This window comes from Balearica regulorum, chromosome 1, assembly GCF_011004875.1.
Source record: "Balearica regulorum gibbericeps isolate bBalReg1 chromosome 1, bBalReg1.pri, whole genome shotgun sequence".
NCBI lineage: Eukaryota > Metazoa > Chordata > Aves > Gruiformes > Gruidae > Balearica > Balearica regulorum.
Genome location: NC_046184.1, coordinates 122,401,747 through 122,417,538, shown reverse-complemented (window position 1 = coordinate 122,417,538; position 15,792 = coordinate 122,401,747). Strand labels below are relative to the sequence as shown.

At 37.7% G+C, this 15,792-nt stretch overlaps 1 protein-coding gene across 13 annotated transcripts in view; it reads left to right on the top strand.

The window, feature by feature from the left end:
• The window catches only part of KDM6A (lysine demethylase 6A), a 159,908-nt gene that overhangs the window by 124,886 nt on the left and 19,230 nt on the right, over positions 1–15,792 (top strand). For all 13 annotated transcript variants that reach the window (XM_075773662.1, XM_075773647.1, XM_075773672.1 and 10 more), the window contains 2 exons: positions 13,454–13,583; positions 15,081–15,186. In XM_075773662.1, the coding sequence (XP_075629777.1) occupies positions 13,454–13,583; positions 15,081–15,186 (236 nt within the window). The remainder of the gene's footprint in view (positions 1–13,453; positions 13,584–15,080; positions 15,187–15,792) is intronic.

The following is a 15,792-nucleotide window of genomic DNA, read 5'->3' as shown; positions in this document are numbered from 1 at the left end:
CTTTTCCAAACCTTCAGATTTGTTTCATGAAACTCTACCTACTATAGAGAATATAGTTGGAAAGTCTATTTTAAACTGTAAAAAAGTTTTTGACCACTGCGTCTCATGGTGACATCAATATGTTTTTATTTCTAGCATTTATATGATTGTTTTCTTACAGAAGAGAGACTTCTGAAATAGGGACCTGATACCAGTAAATGACAGATAAATTTATTGCTTCAAAACATGTATCCTTCTCATGGGCTTTAAGGCATAATTTCTATAAGGAGATTTGATACAGCTTCTACAAAAGAAAAAATCTGTTGTTTGGATTTTCTTTTTCTACTCATTCATCAGTTGTCTTTTATAGACATAGTTCATAGGTACAATACAAGCACTTCTCCTTAGATAAGAAAAAACAGCAACAATGTAGATGTTGGAAATTACAAATCTTTAAAAAAAAAAAAGTGTTCAGTGCTGGTATTAAGCTCTTGAAAATATTTTTTTTTTTTCTTGATACAAATAAGTCATACAGATTTGCTCTGTCATTACAAATCAGTGTTCTCATTGCAAAACTGATAAATAATCACAGAATGGCTGACGTGGGAGGTCCAGGAAGGGACCTCTGGAGATCATCTAATCCAACCTCCCAGCTCACAGCAAGACCAACTAGAGCAGGTTGCACAGGACCATGTCCAGCCAAGTTTTGAATACTTCCAAGGATGGAGACTCTGCAACCTGCCTGGACAAGCTGTTCCAGTGCTTGGTCACCCCTAAATTAAAAATGTTTGTTTTCTTATGTACTAGTGCATGGGGCTATTCTTCCTCTGGTGCAGGACTTTGCATGTCCTTTTGCTGAAATTCGTGAGATTCCTGTTGACCCATTTCTCCTGCCTGTTGGTGTTCCTCTGAGTGGTCCCACAGCCATATGGTGTTTCAGCTTGTCCTTTCAGTACCGGAGATGGCTTTTTTGGTAGTGGTGGTTTCAGTACCTATAGCTTAAGTATAGGAGCTGTTCGTGCAGTAGACTGTGCTTTAAAAATGCAGCCTTTCAGCTAGTTGTAGGTCTGTTACATTACCGTGCGGATAGTTTTGACTCTTCAGAAGTATAAGCCTTGGTCCATCTTACATTCAGTTGATTAGCAGGTATGTTATTGTTGGGTTTTTTGTCTTTAGTCAGTAAGCTTGAATCATTTTAGATCAGATGCATAATGGATGAAGGCAAAAAGTGAGGCCAGCCACTAGGAAACCTGGCAACGATTGCAGTGTGATTGTGCAAATTGCACAGTGTTATCCTTGGTGTCTTCGTTGCTAGTATTGCACATCCATGCAGGATGGCACAGAGTGTGGAAGGCTAGGTTATAGAAGTTTCAGATTATGCTTCTTAGACGTGACTTCTGGCAAAGATGTTACACTGTAAGTTACAGTGGTATAGGTATAGTTATATAGCGGTATAGAAATGGAGCAAATTTAGCCACCTGTGCAATAGCCAGTGGTCTGTGGCAGAGGAGGATGGTGGACTGAGGACAATAATATCTTAAACTGCTGCAGCTAGATCTGCCAACATTCATCTCTGATGCGTAAGTCCCATCTTCTTGACAGGCATGTTGGCACTGGAATGATTAGGCTCATTGTATATCCATGTAGTCAGCTTAAATGCATTCCCTTAACAGTTTTGGTGGTTCCTAGGTCGGTCTTACTAAAAAGCAGTGTAGCACAGTCACCAGGTTCCAAGCCTTGACAATTTCTATATGCTTCTTAGCTACTTATTTCTTATCTCAGTGTTGTTAAATCACTAAAAATGGCAGGTAAACTCCCCCCTCTTTCCAAAGAAAAAGAAATGGAAATGCATCTGTGAGGGTTGCATAATTTGGATTATTGGTGTGACACTGCTGTGGTTGTCACAGCATAGGAACCTCCAGCAGAAGTCAGAGGGCTGGGATTTGATGGTTGTGTCCAGCAAGCACGTTTACAGAGTCTCTTTCAAATCCAAGTCTTTCATTAGATACAGGCTGTAACAGTACAAGTGGTAATTTCAGATTCCCTTGCATCAAGGAAAGATGTATTTTGCCACAGTAGTAATACTTTTTTCTTTCTAAAACTTAGCGATTGTTCTGCAACCTTCTGAAACTTTCCTCCTCCCACCCCACTTACAAGCCCTGCATTTAGACATCCTGCACAATTGTGGAGCTCTGCATGTAGTGTTGCTCTTATTATTGCACCATGCTGTGTCCTCACTGAACAAATTTTATCATCAGAGTGAAATCCTTGAGCATCTTAAAGTATTGTAGGAGTTTTTCATGGACGGTGTTACAAGTGCCGAGAGTTAAAATATATGTGATGACAATGGAAAAGCATTTCAGTGGCTGGCTTAATTTGTCGTTAAAGCTGGCAGCAGTACTTCCAATTTTGCCTTTACGTAGAAGGGTGAAGGTTCCTTTATGAAGCTTTGGAGTATATAGGTACTTTGGAGTGCCTATGGAGTATAAATGTGCTGGCAGGTGGAAGTATATGTTAGTTACATAGACAACTTTGACACATTCAGTCACCTCTCCTCAGAAATAGCTTTATGTTATATGCTGAAACTTTATCTACAGGGGAAAGCTAGTTAACTGTAAACTCTGTTTACTGTATGTAACTGCCTGGTATTAATGCACCATCAGTCTTAATATACATTAAACATAGTTTATTCCATTGAAAGTGGAGCAAACTCCACTAGACACAGTTTAGACAAAGTTTTCAAAAGTAAGTAATTCTCCTTCAAAGGTAGGTTGTGCTCACGCTTACATGTGCTAGCAGGGAGCCTGTGAGATAGTAGTTAGCTTTGCAAGTTCACACTTTGTGCTTACTGCTCACAGCCTTCCCTGTATAGACTGTCTCAAAGTCCTTAGATTTTCTAGGTAGTCTTTGGAGAGATTTGCCTTCTTTCTCGAAACAATTTTATATGAAATCCAAACATGCTGAGAAATTGAAACAACCATTTGGAGCACTATAATTTCTGTATCTGTGTCTCACCATTTGTGAAAAAAGTTACATAAGATGCCTTTGAAGTTCACAAAAATCCCTTTAATCATGAGCACGTGGTTATTGAATGTTCTGTTTTGTACTCAAACTGCTGTTTTCCATACTTAACTGTGTTTATGATTCTTTTAGTTGAAATGTTATCTGTATTTTTGTGGTGTCAGAATTCTTGTTGGAATTTATACCATGTCAATATATTTTTTATTCCAAAATATTTTATTTTAGATTATATAGCAAATGTAGTGCTTTTAAGCATTACCCTTTTTGATGTTAAAAAGTGATAAAAGCATGTTTATATCCTTCTTTCACTGCACCCACATAAACCAGTTAAATGCAAAAAAGCTGCATCTGTTACCGTGATTGAGAGTTACTAGTTTTTAATGTGCTGGGATTTGATGACTAATACTGATCATGGTATAGCGGTCTGTAGATATCTGTTACAAAGATAAACTTCCTAGAAGAGAAAAAAACCTACGGGGAGCTTATTTTGTCATCTTTCAAATATTAAGTCTTATATTGTAATGTTCATTTTCAAGTGAAGTTCCTACACCTATCATATTCATAAAAATGAAGAGTTTCAACAGGTTTTTTTTGGCACCATGTATGTGTTCGTGCCAGTAGAAGTATAAAAATAGCTTCGATGCCTGGTGTTGGGATGAGTGCTTTGCAAATACCCATAAAAGAAATCGTGATAGACTTACAGTTCTTTCTTGAAGTTTAGCTGATCTGTGTCTTCAAAATTTGCTTAGCAGAAATTTGCATGCAGCTTTCTTAGGAGAGTAATGGGAAGTGTATTCCTCTAGTCAAATGTTGCCTTTTGATTGTTTTAGTATGATGTTTATCAAGCTCTTCAGAGGTGAGATCTGCAGTTTGTGTTCAGTAGCAAAACGTTAGCATTTTTACTACAAAAATCCTAAACCAGTTTTTAATACAAGTCTTTACTCTTGTGCTCATTGATAGAGGTAGTATTCCCAGCGATACTTAATTTCTAAAGTAAAAAGAGGATAATAAAGGTATTTTTCTGTCTTTTTTTTCTACTTTAAAAACTGGCTTCATTACAAGGGAAAAAAAAAAAAACCCAAAACCTACAACTTTGTTGTGAGTGACACAGAAGTCTCTGCAGAGGCTTTTCTAAGCAAAGGTAGACTCTGCTGCAGGCAGGGCAAGGAGCTGGGGAGCTGCCGCCAAGGACAGGGTGGGGCGGGTGGCTCTCGCCCAGCCCGGGTGCAACAGCGGAGCCACAGTCATGGCTGAGCGCTGCTGGGCAAAGGCTGTGGAGTTCCTAGCTGCACCTTGTCTAAGGAGAGCCAGAGCAAATCTGCCTGCCAAAACCTATTGACAGACTCCTGCTCGAACCTGTGAATTAAGCAAGGCCAGAACCTATAGATCTTTGCCGTGCAGGTTTGCTTTTTGCTTGCCAGACACTGCCACTGTGCTTTCTTTAACTTACTGGGTGATACCAGGTTCTGCTTTAAATTGTACATAAAAGTTTATAACAGTATTCAGGGACCTTAGTTATGAAATGTTGACTCTTAAAAAAGCGCTTCCTAATGTGATGATCGGGTCTCTTGTCTTTTTCTACAGTGTTTCACTTGGGTTCCTATAGTCCTTATTTTTTTCTCAGGCTCGTGTAATCATCATTTTTCTAGGGAGGTAAGCTAATACTTTGCCCCATGTAGTTTGCAGACAGCTCAAAAAGTGTTAGATGTGCCCTTTTCTTTCTGATTGAGTGGAGATTGAGAGCTCCCTCTTCAGCCTGTCTGCACTTTAATTCAGCAAGGCAGAGGACTTAGAAGCTGGATAATAAAGATAAATGAGCAAGGGGATAAGTGGAGGAGAGACTCGTTTGGGGTTTTTTTTTTTAGCAACTTGGAGGTCAAGGAATGATTCAGTCTGGGCTGGGACTACTTTCACAAAGTTTAGAAACAGGATCTCTCCTAGTCAAACTATGCTTGCTGGAAAGTGTCTGCATATGTCCTCTAATAATAAGAGGTTCTGAGAAATTTTGTGGGGCTGGCAACAAGGTAACAGTTACAACATTTTTAGGGTAAGCCTGAAGTGTAAAGACAGACAGACGTTTTCCCATATGTGAAAATTCTGTTGTGCTTATTATTACTGTTTCTGACCTGTGCTAGGGCTGGTTACCTGTTAGGGAAAAGGTCCTGTCTACATGTCTTTTTCATACTAATAGAAATAATAACTCTATGTAACATATTAATAGGGGTTATTTTCTTGCCATCCTTATATGTCTTAGTTTTTCACATCTTTTAGACCCTACGGGTCCCTACAGAACCTGAAATTATTAACAGTTTGGGATTAAGTAATGCACAAAAGTTGATTCACAACATAACTATAATTGGCCTACTACAGGATAGTGAACTGCAATATAATGAAGTTCATCTCACAGGAGTGATTTTATCAGGAAGCAACGGTAATACTAACCACCAAAAACTGACTTGTTTGTTAACGTTACTAGGATTTTACTTGTTGCTAAAGAATAAAGGGACATCAGAGATACAGAGGTTTGCTGGTTTTTAAGGTAAAAGCAATTATTTAGAAAAGGGGTTCAGAAATTATGCATTACAATAAAATAAAAATGGAAGTAGTCAGGCAAAAATAAATGCTGGGAGATTGTAATTTTGCTTTATGTAAACAAGTGTTGTCTTAATAAAAGCTGTTCAAGTGAAGCCATTAGGTGAAAGGAGATGCTTTGTGTCATAAAATGCAAACCACGTGCCAAATAGAAAACTCCATTTAATTCTTTTTTTATTATATGTGAATAGGTTGTCTCATCCGTAGGAACAGACTTGGTAGATGTTTTGTTTTGCCGAAGACTAAAGCGAGTGCTTAAGTAGGGCAAGATCATTGCAGAGGCTGAAAAGTTTCTTTATATCCATCTTCCTTGGTGAGAATGTTGAGGAAATTTTTAACAGAGACCTATTCTATTCAGGCGGTGAAATGAGGTTGTTTAGGAGGCTAAGAAGAGGTCAAACAGAAGGTGCTAGCATAGAAATCGATACTGATACAAGGAGCTTCCCTTGAAGGGCTAGACAATGTTCACTCAAAAGCTACAAGGAATTTAGAAGTGCAGTAGCTGAGCTGTTGCCTAAAATATGCAAATCTCATTAAGATGCTGTTGTGGAGAACAGTAGGGTAACAAATGTGCTCGTCTTGTTAAACTGCTGTTGGAGTGTGCAGATGAGGGAGAATTGAGGAGGTGATTCTGGGAAGTGTAAGTGTGATTTGGTTAGTCTTCCCTACCAATAAATCTGATTGCAACAGTGAATTTTAAGGTGGTTATAAAGCAACTAAATTATTATGTTTGGTAAACTGTCTAGATGGTAAACTAAATTTCTTTAAGCTTCTGCACAAAACAACAGATAAGAGTGTACTATTAAATTTAATTATCCTTCCTTAGATTCCTAGAGAAAATCCTCTGTTGAGGTCATTTAAAAAAAAAAAAAAAAACCAACAAAAAACCAAGTAATTTTGAGCGTAAGTGAAAACCATGTGATTAAAAGAATAAAAATATGCCAGGAATAACTGTTTTGAGTTTGTTATTAGAAAAGCCAATTGTTATTACATGAGAAAAAGAGTATGCTGTTTTGTCTAGTTGTGTATCAGGTCTCCTTAAAAAGACTGTTATCAAAAGCTCTTTTCTGTACTCTTAGAAATATAAGTGTCTTTTCCCTGTGAGCAATCCTTCTGAAAGAAGAATTAATGAAACATTATCACAAGACTTGAGATTTAACACTCGAGCTGTTTATTTCTACTGAAGTGAAACCAGCTGATTTCTAGCTCTGTGTTTCAACTGGTGCATCTAATTAACATCCTGGAAGAGGGATGTTAAAAATTAAAAATCCAGTATCCATCTCAGTTAAGAGGGTCTATCACTTGCCCTTCCTAAAACTGACATGAGGTCAGGTCCTTCCTTTAAGCAGTGTAGAGAAGTTCCTGAGCTGACTTGTTTTGTTTCCCGTAAAAGAAATAAGCAATAGTTATCTTTTTAAAAAAAAAAAAAAAAAAAAAATCATTATTTATTAAAGCTTGTTCACAGCCTTGAAAGAACAGGCAAAGCTCCAAACAAAATTTTGATTTGAGATAATGACTTAGAGAAATAGGTGCAAGAGATCCTCAAACAATTCTAAAGCGCCCAGCTGTATAACTGGGCGACTTTGTGTCAGCTGAAAGTTACTGTTGTCATTTTTATGGTGATATATGGAAAGTCTAATTTGAAAACTCTTAAGGCATTTCTGAACTTGAAAGCTTTACCAATTTGGCTTAATTGGGGAAGGCAAACGAGGGGTGTAGGATCAATGGTAAAGTCTATTAAAAGGGGCTAACATGCCTCTTTGTAGTTCTTTTTGCTTGATGTGCAAAGAGGAAGAGTAGAGAGCAACCCACTAAGAAAGTGACAGGAGACCAGGAGAGATTAGCTGCCCTGGGCTCTGTGGTGAACCCTGGGGCAGAAGCAAACTCGGGCTGAGCTTTCTGAAGGTGCTTCTCCTTGGCAATTGAGCCTGCGATGTGAAGTCAATTAGTGAATCACTGGTTTGGGAACTCTGCCATCGTGAGGCAAAGAGCCTAAATCTATTTGAGGGGAGGTACTTTGTGGAGAAAGGAGCTGGATTAAGTTTGCGTTTTGTTCTTAAACCCAACAAAAGCAGTTCTTGTTTTATTGGGAGGTTTTTTTGTCTGTAAGCAAAGGACTTTTTTGGCTTGAAGGCAAAATTGTTCAATTGCTCTAAAGGCACATTACTTCTGGCAAGTCAACCTCACCATAGCAAAAGTTTCAAGAATAAAATTTGAAATATTGTGATTTCACAAGGTAAACCCTGCTTAAAGTAAGACATTCTGGTTTGTTTCAAAAGGCAAGTACAGAAGTTTGCAGATGGGAAGCAGAATTATCTGGGAGTAAAAAACCATAGGAAAGATTTATAGTTTAGGGGGAAGGCAAGCATATGAAAAAGTTTGGTACCACTTGTTATAATGTTTTTCTTACATAAGTCATTAATGTGATTCTGTTGGTCTTATTGCCTAAGAACAAGATGATTAGCAAATGAAATAGAAAGGAAAGATGTAAAAGTCATTAAGAAAAGAAAAAAAGGAACATTACTTCTTACATAATATATAATTAACCTATGAAATTCACAGCCAACCTGTACTATTGAGATCAAAACCAGAACAGAATTGAAAAATTATTGGAAATACATTTGCATAATGAGAAAATCCACAGTTCTATTGTAGGATTTTCTGTAGGTTTAAAAAGAAAGATCCTGGGAATATTGCCAGCTAGTACCTGGTTGTGAAAGGCTGGGGTAGAGAACTGCATGATAAACAGGTTGTATAATTATCTGGCATTACTTGCATTTAAGCATAATGTAAGCTTGACTTGACTTCTTTATGTTCCCCTTTGAGAGCTAGTCTTTCTACTGGCTGTAGAAGCAGCCTGGGGAGGTGAGCCTCAGAGAGCCCAAATTGGGTGTTGTGAGTAACCACCTCCTTCCCAGGGTGATGGGTGTCGACAGACATTTTTCTGTGTTTTTTGTATTAGCTTGCAGTATGGAAGCAATTAATTGTATCCATTAATTGTTAAGAAAGGCTGACTATTTCTGTTTTGAATCAAGACTGGGCCAATGAAGTACTATGCATCCCAGTGTTTCAACTGATTCCTTCTGTAGGCACGTTTTTAAAATGTTTTGTTCATTCTTCTTTGTAGATTAATTAATTCTGATAGATTTAAGCTAGAGTATCACCTAAATCCACAGTTCCTTATATACGTGTTAAATGTGATTTTTATTTGGCGAAGAGAGGGTATTAATTTTGTTCTTCAGAATAACTATAATCTCTTGAGCAGTAAAACCTTGTTAATTCTCATGCAGCTAATCCTTAAATAATAATTCACTTAGACTGGCTTCACAACAAAAACAGCTGCTTAAGCGCAAATGATTGTAACTTGTTCTGGTTTGGCCTGTAAACTGCATCTAAAATCCAAGTGTATAGATAACTGGAAATTGTTTAGGAACTCTTTCTTATCATCAAAAAGTCACAATCTCCCAATTAAAAAACAAAAAGGGCAAATATTTTTTAAAATGTTGAAGCTAAGAGTTCTAGAAGACTCAGAAACAAAGTTTGGAAGAGGAAAACTATAGCCAAGACTGAAAAATAAGAAACACAAAAAAATCACTAATGTTTGATGACTGCACAGTGCTATTAGAATAGTGAATAGAGGCAAGAGAGTTCAGTAAATATTTTTGTTCTGAGCTTGGGAAAAAGGCACATACGATGTTCACATCATGGGATGCATGATAACGCACACTCTGTTTTCACAATAATCAAGGAGAAGGTTAAACGATAGTTATGCTTACATTCGGCATTTTTAAGTCAGAGGCCCCGATAACATAGATCCACGAGCTCTGAAAGAGCAGGCCAGATAATTGTTTAACATTCATACAGATTATTTTTATAGTTCTAGGAAAGCAGAAAAAGTTCCAGAGGACTTGAAAAGCACTATGGAACTGCTTTCTGAGAAATCAACGTAATCCTCTGTCTGACATTAGGCTTGAGCAAAATGATAAATTATTGAGGTGATTAATAAATGTAAATGATAGTAATTAATGATAATGAGGCCTGGTTCTTGGAAAATAACTTATCGTATTAACTTTAATATTTTTGATGTAATTGAGGGTTTGTATAATAAAATAGAGTTAAAATTAATACAGCTGTGTAACAGTTGGCTATCAACTTGCATGATATCTTTTTTTAGTCAACTAGAATGACACAAAGTCAATACATTACCTATGAAATACAGCAACTACCTGATAAATTTCATGTAATTGTAAAAATTGCAGTGATACTGTCTTGGGATCAGATTTTGGTCTTCTTTTATATAGTTTTTCATAGTGATGTAGGGCTCCGACAGGGGAGCCTCCAAGGCTGGAGCAGCTGGAATCCATCGTCCCATGGGGCAGGGATGTCCCAGCTGCATAACAAGCTACAGGGTTGTCCATGCAGTGAAAATAGTAAACTCAAGGGAAGAGGTTTGGTAGACAGGTGAAGGCATCATCTCAGGCTAAGCCATCCGTCACCATTTGTCAAGAAATCCCTAGATAACGTTAAATTATTTGTGTTTCTATTTGCTAAAAGCACAGACTGGGGAGTGAGTGCCATATAATGAAGAGGACAGGTGACTGTTGCGAAGCAAACTGGGTCATACCTTTTCTTCTGGTTAACTCTGTATTGTGGTACAGTCAGAGGGGAAGTTGTTCTCTAAGACTGAAGGCTGTAAATTGTGTTTAGAAGGTGTGGGAATGTATCCTAGAAAGCAGTAAGATGGAAAAAAAAGGGGTGTTTTAATGAATCTGATTGCTTATTCAAGAGATCTCATAATCACGTGAAATCCAGGCACCTATTTCATCTGTAGCAGTTGATGTCGCTCATACGTGTCGCAGTTTGAGTTTGGTCCTCAGGGTAAAGCAGTTGCAGGAGTCGTCGTTGCTTTTGCCCATCCAGCAAATTGCAGTGGAGTGAGAGCCGCACATCAGCACACACCTCTGTCCTTACCCTTCTGAGGGTGATGGCTGCTCCTGCCTTCTCTTCCCACTCTGCGGGAATGAAGGGTGTTCTCCTGCCTGTGTGGTCCATGAACAGATAATTTCCTCTGGAAAGCCAATTTAAAGGAATGAAACCTGTCCTTCTCTTCATCCTCCGTCATGGTGTTGTAGGTGACTGGGCATCAAGGATTTTTTTGGGGCCTAAATCAGGCTTGTTTTTTCTCAAGCGTTGCATCTGTTGCCTCTTTCAGCCAGTATGAAATCCTCTCACAAAAAATACGCTCTTGACACAGAGATGTGTGAGATTTTCCTCACGGTTGCTGTGGGCAAAAAGGGTCTTTCACTTGCCTCACATTGGCCATAGCTCCTTATTTCCAGAGTTGGAAAGGCCGGCAGTAGATACTCACACCACTTCATTTCAGGTGCCAGTAGCAAATCTTTTTAGTACTTCTGTGGTGTTTTTTATAATTTCCGTTGCTCTGTTTTCCACACTTTCAATTACAGCATTATTCTTTAATAGGTCTCTTGTATTATTATTAATAGTTAGTTATTCTGATTCACGGACAAAAAAAAGATGATAGAGTGAAACTGGTCCGTTGAAGCCAACTTTAACTGTTCTGCCCATCTGTTTCCTGTGCCACTTGACTTACAAGCGTTTTCCTATCTCAGCTTTGCTTTTCTGTGGCCCCTTTCCTCTCTTGATATTTCTATGCAGGGTTTTAGTAACTTAAGAGGAAACTGTGGTGGACATTTGGTAGTATCGACTTCAAGTGCTGGGTTTATGAGGTATCTCTGTTCATCTGATCTTTTCCTCTGTACTGTCTGCATTCTTCTGTATCTCCTCTGCCTTTCCAGACCAGTAATTTCTCTAAGCATAGAGGAGTTTCTCCTTTCTCTATAGTCCCCTTGCCCTGAAGACCCCCCACACCCTGGCTTTACTGAGCTTTCACTGTGGGGATGGTCTTGCCGTGACTACTGTAGCTTAAGTCACGCTAGTTCTGAGCAATGGCCCTTTTTCTTCAGGTTCAGTCTCTCTCATCTTCCTTGCCTCAGAAGTTGCCTGAGAACTGTTTATCAATTCAAACCGAATTTTGTCATAGTTCTCTTCAATTTTTTAATACTAAGTATTTGCTTTCTTTGGTTTTATTTTTCAGTTTGGTAATGCGAAGATTATAGTTACTGCTAATACCTGCTATTCAGATTATAGTTTCATTTTATGCAGATGGTCTGAATCTCAGATTCATGCAACTGTCGATAAATTTCCTTGGGTGATGATTTTATATTGCTGTGGGTTTTTCTATTTTGGGGGGAGGGGAAGGGGGACAATAGGGTCTTTGCAAAGAACTAGGTCAGACATTAAGCATTGGTCAGTGAGGTGTTTGCCAAGTTGGGTGATGCCTAATCAAAGCTTCCACATTGTGCGCTCAGATTCTTTGAAGTTGCAATCTATTCTGACATTAGACTCACCTAGCACAAGGAATAAGCAGTGTTTGGTATTTCATCAGGCGTGCTTTGGAGACAGTTGTTAAATATATCTCTGTCTGTGTTGCTCTGATCTTCTGTCAGAGGAGAGCCGTGTATGAGTTAGCAAGCTGGCATAAGTTCTGAACCGAATGACTGACTTGTTTGTCGTGATGAGCACCAGTTTCTCAGGATGCTCGTCTTTGCTGCGGCCTGGGGTCGATGAGATGATTGCTCATTGTCTTTAAAGTATTTGTCATAACAGTCAGTCTGATCTGATCTCAAGCCCCAAGTCCATCTTATGTGTGGTTTGTGGTACCTTGATTTGAATCAGTGCTCTCACATGCCAGCATCCAGCTCTGCGATGTTTCTCCGTGCCAGTATTAGTTTCTGTGTTTTAGAGACAAGCTCTATTGCTAGGAGTTTTCTGCTGAAGACTGTTGTTACTAGAACAACTTTGTTGTAACTGGTGAGTTTTATAAAGATACATGACTAAATTATGCATTAGAAATACGCCATTTCGTTGGATATCGAGAGGTGGTAACAACAGCTAGTGAATCAAGTGAGGTTGGAAGAAGGATTTGAATAGTATTTGATTCAAATAATTTTGAGGTATTGAGTGATTCTTAAAAAAAAATTTAGGGGATGGTTTTGTTAATACTTTCCTCCTGATAGTGACTGGAAATCGAATATAGACTAAGCAGATTTTCCAGGTCATTCATTATAGGAAAAGTTAGCACACATATAATGGGTTACCCACATCTGGAAACCTCCAGAGAAAGGCTGCAAATACAAGCAGCGAGGTTCTCATTCAAGTATGCCTATGGGTGCTGGCACAGTAACTCATGTGGGGTAGGTCCTTTCCTCTGTTGCTCAAACAAATGGATTATGCAGCAGTGGCTCCTTCTGGCTTCAAAATGTGTAAATTGGAGAGAGGTAGGTGGTTGTTCAATTTAGTGTGATTAGTGTAGTTGTAGTTGGTTTTTGTGACTGAGCAGTTTTTTGGCAGAGGCATTGTCATTTTCTGACTTTGTGCTCTGCCACAGTGCTATGCAGAGCATTACCGGACTGCATTATCTCAGCCACTATGAACTGATCATCCACCAGCCAGTGCCGACCTAATAAGGTTCTTCTCTATTTCCAGTTGAAACCTGCTTTCTCTGTTAAATTTTGTCAAATGAGTCATACTTGCTTGTATTTGAAACGGCTATATTTTTAACTAATAATGGTGATGTTGCAGATTTGGCAGGCAAAGTGGGAATTATTTTAAGTATTATCAAACTGTATACTGAGAATTCTTGATTAAAATATAGGAGCTTTATTTGCATCTTGAATTATGGTTTCTCCTTATACATCATTATTTTGCAGAAGAGATGACACTAATATATATTTATTTTATTTGTCAAGTATTGACAGAGGCAGCTCTTCTTTCCTTTCAGGAATCTGGGTAAAAATGGCTTGTCTAACAGTAGTATTCTATTGGATAAATGCCCACCTCCACGACCACCACCTCCACCGTACCCTCCCTTGCCAAAGGACAAGCTGAATCCACCTACACCTAGTATTTATGTAAGTAAATCTATGGTAGAAGTACATTGACTGTCTTTTGTAATTATTCGGATATCTGAATTACATAATGTAATTATTTTAAAGATGCACTATTCAGAGAAAATTCTAATTACGTGCTCTGCCGACTAGTGTATAAGCAGGAAAAATGCTAACAAAGAAAATTTTGTGACTTAGTTTTCCTCTTAAAGTACTTACAAATTAAGAATTTCAGTAAACAAGATGAAAAACAGCTTTGGTATTTATTATTTTTAATACTCAAAATACTGACAGAATAAGCAAAACAATTCATTAGCTACAATGTACAGTATTGCAAATATGTATGTATATTTTTTCATGACAATTTAGATGTAAATGAGAAAGTAATTAAACTCTCCTAACAGTCTGCTTCAAAACAGAGTAATGAAAAAAATGAATAAAAGTTGAGGTGATGTTAAGAACAAAATGTCATTAGGAAAAGCAGGTTTTAGTTGCACAGTATTTTCTTATGCAACTATTAAACCTTCTGCTCTGAAAATAAAGTTTCGTAATAGTTTTAGAAGAGTGTGCTAACTTCCTTAGTAATAGAAGAATAAATTGTAGGATGTCCACTTCCTTGATAACAGAAGAATAATAGTATGTCCAAACAGCTGGTGTGAAAACCTCAGGTTAGCTGTGCTCAGCCCCACTTGGGGACCAGAAGCAGTCGGCACTTTGGCGCGATACTACATGAGCAGTCTGCCCAAGAGCTAGATTAAGTTGGAAGCGATAGAGCTTCCAACTGTTATCCAAGTGTTGCATCTGAATTAATCTACCTTATTAAAAGTCCATCACAGCTTTGTTGAGCTGGTAAGTTGCCATGTTGCAGCACACTGTGTAGATGTGCTAGTGTGGGTCACAGTATTTTGGAACTCTGTATTGTGTCTTGTTTATTCAAAGAGCTGTCTTCAGCTTTTTAAGATTCACAACAATTACTTTTTTTTAAAGAAAAAAAAAAGAAAAAATGTGGGAGACTATAGCTTGAAATTGAGGTCATAGGTGCACAAAAGCATAAGAAAATCAAATCAACCTTTCTGGTAAACATGAGATATACTGTGAGAGTAGTCTTTTTAATTATACTATTTCTTGGATACATTATCTGTAGAATTAGTTTTTTGATTTCTGTAAAGAAAGTTTAGTGTATTATCTTGCTCTTCAGAGAATTCTGTAGATTTAGAGGATGTACAAGGGCTTTTGTCAGATAAAGAAATAAACTGCAGGAAACCTGAGTTGCAGAAGCCGAAGCAACCTGGGAATAATTCATGCCAAGAAATAAATTGCATTAACAAATTAATTTCGGGAGTGAACCTAGCTTTTAACATGGAAAGGGTTGTATGATGTAGCTGTTCATTCCCCACAGTGCAGGGAAATTGAGAACATTTTTGTCTTCTTTCTGTTGTTTCTCTTTATTACTCTTTCTTATTTTACAAATAAGGAGTCATAAGTTCATTTGACATCTAATACTCCATTATAATTTTACAGTTGGAAAATAAAAGAGATGCTTTCTTTCCACCTTTACATCAATTTTGTACAAATCCAAACAACCCTGTTACTGTAATACGTGGCCTTGCTGGAGCGCTTAAATTAGGTAAGTTTACTTTCTATGTGTTTTTTTTTTTAACTACGGAAAAAGATGTATGTATTTTTCTAAAAAGAATTCTCTCTCAGTTCTTAAAAGTGGATATTTTATTTCTGTAATACTGTATTACTTGTGTATTCCAAGTAATTAGGGTAATGTGTCATTTCTCAGTTTGCTACTGTTTCTAATCTTGATCATCTCCAAAAAAAACCACAAAAAAATCCAGCAGATTTTGTTGAGTTGAGCGGGGAGGAGCTGAGCTGTGGATATGGAAGCTTACAGATAGACTTTTTTTCCTATGAAAACTATGGCTACAACTGTTTGTGGTTAGATTTTAACAATCTGTAATCTGACTGTGACTCTGGAGATAGAAAAACGATGACTGCTGGTAGGAAATGTGTTCTGTGATGGAAGTGCATTCATGAAACTCTAGTCTGAAAAACACTTCACTGGTAATAGATTTAAACATTCTTTGCAGATTTGTTTACACACATCATGTAAAATGTTTCTTGGAATATAGTCTATACAGTAGCAGCCAGATTTTTTATAAACTTCTACTGTTGCGTGCAGAAAAACTTTTTGAGCGTTAATCATGAGTTTTAATTTTTAACCTAC